Source organism: Miscanthus floridulus, chromosome 13 (genome assembly GCF_019320115.1).
Source record: "Miscanthus floridulus cultivar M001 chromosome 13, ASM1932011v1, whole genome shotgun sequence".
Classification (NCBI taxonomy): domain Eukaryota; kingdom Viridiplantae; phylum Streptophyta; class Magnoliopsida; order Poales; family Poaceae; genus Miscanthus; species Miscanthus floridulus.
In genome coordinates, this window is record NC_089592.1 from 3,071,157 (window position 1) to 3,077,740 (window position 6,584).

The 6,584-nt window shown below is 45.6% G+C and overlaps 1 protein-coding gene across 1 annotated transcript; it reads left to right on the plus strand.

Moving 5' to 3' along the window:
- The first annotated feature begins 5,184 nt into the window (after positions 1-5,184).
- Positions 5,185-6,384, plus strand: LOC136501662 (uncharacterized). The gene is made up of 2 exons (XM_066497177.1): positions 5,185-5,650; positions 5,968-6,384. The coding sequence occupies exons 1-2, from the start codon at positions 5,327-5,329 to the stop codon at positions 6,142-6,144; spliced, it is 501 nt and encodes a 166-aa protein (XP_066353274.1). The 5' UTR covers positions 5,185-5,326; the 3' UTR covers positions 6,145-6,384.
- Positions 6,385-6,584: the final 200 nt, after the last annotated feature.

A 6,584-nucleotide genomic window follows, 5' to 3' on the forward strand; every position in this document is an offset into this window, starting at 1 on the left:
GCCTACCTCACAGATCCATGAACCGAAGATGAAGGTTGATCCCGTTGAGAAGATCATGTTGTCGAGGTCCGTCGAGCTCTCGGATGCAAATTCACCGAAAGCCCCTACCTGGCGCGCCAGCTGTCGATGTTTGACCACCGATAGCCTACCACGGGGGTCCCCGGGGTAGTATGTTCGGGCTTCAGCGTATGCAGAACTCAACGGTAAACGCAAGAGACAGTCGATTTATCCTAGTTCGGACCCTCGATCTTTGATCGAGTAATAGCCCTACGTCCAGTCGGCGTTAGCCTTTGCGTTGGATTGATCGTAAAGTATTGTGTCGTACAATTGTTCTCTAAAACTCCCGATCCAAGGAGACCTGCCCTCCTTTATATAGTTAGGAGGCCAGAGTCCTAGTTAGTTTACAATGAGACTTCCTAATAGGATTACAGAATAATACTGCTACTAAGAGTACAGGGGAAGAATCCTAATTAGACTAGGTCTTCTCACTTCCTTGCGGGGTATCCCGTGGGTCCCGTACCGACAGTGTTGAAGTGTCGTATTTTCCTTGGCTACACAGACATCAGTGTTCAATGTCCTAGTTACTCCCAACTACCTACACAGTTTCGCTTCTCCATCTTCAAGGTTGGCCTATTTAAGCCAGGACTGGATGCACCCCTTGGGCTCAGTCCACACAATCTTCAATCACACACTCGTGAGCCAATCTCAATCATCTTTCTTCATCGCCTAGAGGTGCTTTGTCTTCCACCTTGCACCTCTCATGGCCTCTCATGGTCAGGCCACGACGACTTAGGACCGCTGTGTTGGAACTCTGATATATATCAAGGCCTATGGCCCAGCTATGTAAATATGAACTTTGTAATATGTTTTCCCTGCTAGCAATAAAAGTATGGTTTTTATAACAATCTTGTTCGAATTGTGCGTATCAGCTACTGATCCAAGGACTGATACATAATGCACAAAGGACCCCAAATTAGGGGCCTGACAAGATTTTTGTTCCGCTAACCCATGTAACATAGGAATAATCAGAGTCTAGTTTATTTGTCAGAATAGGGACCTAGGGTTAGGCGGCTCCTCTGGCCACCCCCAACTCACCGCCGCCGCCATCGGCCACCAACCCGGCTCTGGCGGCCCCCTCCCCATCCCTCCACCTCACTGCTCCCTCCCTGACCCCCTCTAGACTTGCTTCCGCCGCTCCCTCAGGCCGTGGTTCCGCGCCTAGCAGATGCGCCACCGCGTATCCGACGCCACTGTCGCCGGCCAGTGTTCCGGCAACGACAGATCCCTCCTCCCCTTCGGATGACTGCGGGCGCCTCTAGCAGCGTGGCCCCTGCTGAGTGCAGGCGCGGACGCTGACGCCGTGGACGCGCCGCCTCCGCCCCCCCCCCCCCCCCCACCCCACCCCCGCCGTCGAGGCCGGTTGTCGCCGCCGCCGTGGCCACCTAGCACGCGGGAGCTAGCGCTGAGGCAGACGGGCCCAAGTCTGGGCCTTCAGGGCCCACCGCGATGTCGATGGCTACCCCGAGCTCCTCCCCGGCCACCGAGCCTGGGCCTAGGACCCGCCTGCCATTGATGGTGCCGACCGACGCTGGGGACGATGGCTGCCTCACGCCTCCGCCCGATCTGTTCAGATCCTCGTCGCCCAGGTCCAAGCCCGAGCCTTCTAGGCCCGTGAGCTCTCCGTAGACCGTCACGGTGCCAGTGAGGCAGCGACCAACCCCAACTGCTCTCTATTGCCTGCAGCGGCCCCGTTCTACCCGGGCGGGCGCTCTAAGCGCCGTCGGTGGGCGGACGAGGCCGACTGCGAGGAGTCCGATGACGACCGCTCCGCAACCCTCTACCTGGATGCCGCTCGTCGCCTGGTGAAGCCATCCATGGTGTCTCCCGCGCGCGCCCAGCCTCTCTCAGTCATGGTTCCCGGCTGCAGCGGAACGGGGATTTCAGCAGCCGGTGGTGGTTAGCTTTTACCAGTTAGTTTTTTTAGCATTATATTCGGAGTTCTTTTGTTTGTGTATATCGTGTTTGATTTTTGACTCCAAGTAATCTATCCATGTGTCTTAAGTATCTTATTACTATCATCACTCATTTGAGTTTTTTTAGCCAGCAAATTGATCTTTAGGAGACGTGCTAGAAAAAAAACAAATATAAATCATAGAAATCCAAAAAAAACAGAACAACCTGCCATTAGGTACTAAATCTTTTATATTTTCTAAAAACTTGCCCACGTGCTATCTTATCTTACTATTACTAATTAGAGGCCCAAACGAAACCTCCACGTTAATTCTCACCAGATGCGCTAGAAATAAAGATAAATACTAAAAATTAATTAGAGGCCCCAACGGAGCCTCCACGTTAATTGTCACCAGAGGCCCCAACAAGACTCTAGCTATCTATAACCATTAGATCTATTTTGCTTTTGAGAAAATTACCCACCTATGCCATTATAGATAAAAAATAATTTTGTAGGAAGAAAAAAGTTGACCCTTTGGAGAATCTAGATTGGCGGTCCTACGTGAGAACTAACGACTGTTAGTAAAATATCAGATGAGTCATATTAATCACGTCACAAGGTACTGCATTATTAAAGTATCATATCTGCTATACCACGTTCAGAATTAGTTAACAAAATATCTAAAGCAACAAAATATCTGTATTATTAAAAGATCATTTTACCGACGTTCACAATTATATAGTTAATAAAATATCTGATGAGTCTTACGATCACATTCACTTAGTAATATACTATAATAGAATAACTAAGTACCCATCACGTCCCGATTAGTTAATCTATTAATAAAAAATGTGATACAAGGTTAAGATGTTAATACAAAAATAATTAGAGGTGAAAGACTACAAATTATGAAAACAATTTGTAGGTAAACTAACCTTTTAATATTGTTAGTCACATAGTGCAATTCCTAAAGAGAGAATTCAACACGTCCATATACTGCACAAAGTCAGCCATACTAGGACACAAAACAAGAGGGAAAGGAAAACACCTAACCACGGAATCAAACTAATGTTACATCATTAGCTCTGTCACGACGATCTCCCTCAATCATTTCAATGCCAATTCTATACACAATGTAACTCTGGATTCAAATCAAAGTTAAATGTATGAAGTAATTTTTATTTGTTAAAACATATTATATAAGAGCTTCTATTACTTAGGTATCTTAAAGTTAGCCCGTGCGGCAGCATGGGTTGATGCACTAGTTGTGAAAACAGTTTAAAGTAAGCCCCAAATCTAATTCTTAACTGCCCACCTCTACCATTATAGAAAATAATCCAAAGTAGTCCCCTAATCTTTAACTAAATTGCCCATCCATACCGTTATTAAAAAAACTAAAGCAACTCCTGAATTTGCGTCTAAATTACCTACATCTATCATTATTAAAAATAACATAAAAGCATGCTATGTCATAAGTTTGTTTCGGCCAACATAAAAAGCGAAGCACCATAAATCCACGGGATAATATACTTATAAAATAGCTCAATTTAGTTGGTTGTTGGTTTTGGAACCAACTCGTATAATACTGAAACACATGGGAGATACTATTGATAAAGCCATAACAATTTAGGGCCACGCAAGAATCCACACATTAAAGGGAACACCAAACAATTCCATGGATTTATATTCGCTCGCAGATACATACAACACTGGTAAGAAGAACTAGAACGAATCAAGCATGCATGCATGCAGGACACAAAGAACAATTCAGATCAACGACGAAGCAAGCAAGCGCGGTTAACTTAAAGGTGGTGTGTGATCCCTTTACACACGCTTACTACGTGGCTCCAACCTAATGGGTCCTGTGTATACGCTGTGTAGAAACTATTATTGGGCTATAAAATATAACTCTTCCTAGATCGGCCAAGACTTTGGACGGCAGACAGACGCATTCATTCGTCACGGCCTCGACGATAGATTCACATAGAACTTGCAGCCTGTTTCGTTGCTCTTATTCTGTGACAGTCTGTTTCGGCAGGCTTTCCACAATTTGTTTGCACTCATTACATAGCCATTGACTTGAGAGATGCGGAGTCCCAGCAAATTAAGCCTTCTTCTTTGCAAAGCTCAATGCAATGAGGTTTCAGTTCGTAACTCAAGGACATCTCTTTTCTTGAAAATCTGTTCAAGTATCACCAGATGTGTGCTTCAAAAGGTTTCAGTGGCAAAAAGGGCGACCAAAATTTGATCACAGTGACCTCTTTCACTACGATACAAGGGTCATGTTTTACATTTTTACGCTCAAGCTAGGTTAGGCCATGACCAAAACGTTGTAGCTAGCTAGAACACATGATCGAGCTCCATGAAGCAGTATCCACCTCTGCCACTGCAAGTCTCCTGCATTTCTGAAAATTAGAGCTCGCACAGCCAAATCATTTGTATGTACTAGGTGGCTGTAATTGAAGCTAACAAATATAAGTCCACCAAGTGTTAATTACCATGCCGGTTCTTATTTTTCACTAACGCAACTATTAATAATAAGCCATGTCTCTGGAAAAGATATTAAAGTTACCATTTAAAAGATATTCTGATGCCAACGTAGTAATAGATTAAAATAAAAAAAGATACCAGTACAAGAGGATGAACCGCTGGGTCTATTCACATCACGGAAAATAGCAAGCGTCTGCCAAAAGAAAAAAAAATAATCTCTATATCCCTATCTAACAGCTGGTGTAGATGGACCGATCGATGGCTCAACTGTCCAACACTGTTTCCTCAAAAAAAAAAAACTGTCCAAGATGTGGACGTTAACACACCAGATGTCACGAAGCATAATGACGCTGTTAGGTGATCAGTAATTAATGGAGTTGCTGATTGCAGCACGTCCTTTAGAGCTGATAGCTATTTTCTTCTGCTTCCCGCCAACCGCTGGGTCTATTCACATCACGGAAAATAGCAAGCTTCTGCCAAAAGAAAAAAAATAATCTGTATCCCTATCTAACAGCTGGCGTAGATGGACCGATCGATGGCTCAACTGTCCAACACTGTTTCCTCAAAAAAAAAAACTGTCCAAGATGTGCCAGTGTTGGAAGGGACGACGTTAACACACCAGATGTCACAAAGCATAATGACGCTGGTGTGGAAAATGTGCTCGAACTGTATCGAATGGCAGATGATTGAGGCGGGAAGCAGAAGAAAATAGCTATCAGCTCTAAAGGACGTGCTGCAATCAGCAACTCCATTAATTACTGATCACTTAACAGCAACCTATATTCATAGTCGTTCAAGAAGTAGATGTCATGAGTGCAGCAGCTCCATTCCGTCCCCCAAACACATCGCTGATTCCAAATTCGATCAACCTCGCGGCGCAACCCAATGGCCACCGTCTCCAAGGCAGACGCAGCGGTGGCGCTCTTCTCGCTGGTCATCGCCGTGGCGGCGCCGCTGATAGACTCCCAGGTCGTCCTCCCGCGGCACCTCTACCCGGCGCCGCTGGTGAGCGTCTTCCAATGGTTCGTCGACGAGTTCGACCACTACCTCCTCGCCGGCCCGCCACCGTTCCTGCACGGCTTCGTCTGGCTCGCCCTCACCTTCCTCTGGCCGGTCTGCATCGCCAACCTCTACGGCATCCTCGCGCGCCGCCGCTGGGTCGCCGCGGCCACCACCCTAATGGCCGGCGTCACCATGCTTACGTACTTGGTATCCATAGACCTCCCTCCTATTCATCGCATACTGATTCTTAGCGTTAGGGCATGTTTGGTTCGTCTAGTAGCTACTAAATTTAGTAGCTTTTAGTCACTTTAGTAACTTTTTAACCAAACGATATGACTAAAAGCTACTAAAAAGATTTTAGTCATCTCTAGTAACTCTGGAGTTACTAAAAATGACTAAACCGTTTAGTAGCTACTAAAGTTTAGTAGCTCGAACCAAACACCCCCTTAACTGGGCGTGGTAACTGGTAAATAAGCTGAAATTTAATCACTTCAACTTTCAGATGCTTACCGTGTTCATTTCAGTCTGCCATATTTGGGGAGATATTGGGGTCCGGGAGAGCAACACCAAAGCTGGTCAAGTTCTACTCTCCGTTCGTGGTGATTGCTGTCGCTTTAGTTCTGCGTGGCCTCTGCTTGTGCTCAGACTTGGAGGTGCCGGCTACTGCAGTGGAATCCTATGTTCAGAAGAAGAGGGTCTAGTAGCTAGATTCGCAGTAACTCAAGGATCAGATCTCTCTTTTCTTCAAAAATAATCTGTTCAAGTATCGTCACCGGATGTGAGCTGTATGTCGCGCGGAGCGAAAAAAAATTATTGTATGTATCTCTTTCCAATATCGTAAGAAGTTAAGAACACATCAAGCATGTCAATGCCAAAGATCCGTACTTAAGTCTGTTGATTTATTTCTCGAGATGTTATCCAACTTAACCCATTGAAATCCAAATTCCTCATCATTTTCTTTCCCCGTTGCCTAATGATGGACAAATGCATACATCCATCCACCTGTTGCCTTCAATCTTAGCCCTTTTGTATACTTGGCGGCTCAACGTCGATTTGTATTTGTGCTTCCAAGACTAGTCGCCGCTACCTATTCGAATTGCGATCTGCCTTAGCGAAATGTGTGCTGTCATGGTGTCGTGCC

What these genes read in the sequence shown, in the direction of transcription:
- LOC136501662 (XM_066497177.1), top strand. Translation starts at nt 5,327, where the DNA reads ATGGCCACCGTCTCCAAGGCAGACGCAGCGGTGGCGCTCTTCTCGCTG. An exon ending in TCACCATGCTTACGTACTTG is followed by an intron (nt 5,651 to 5,967) that starts GTATCCATAGAC and finishes TGTTCATTTCAG; the next exon opens with TCTGCCATATTTGGGGAGAT.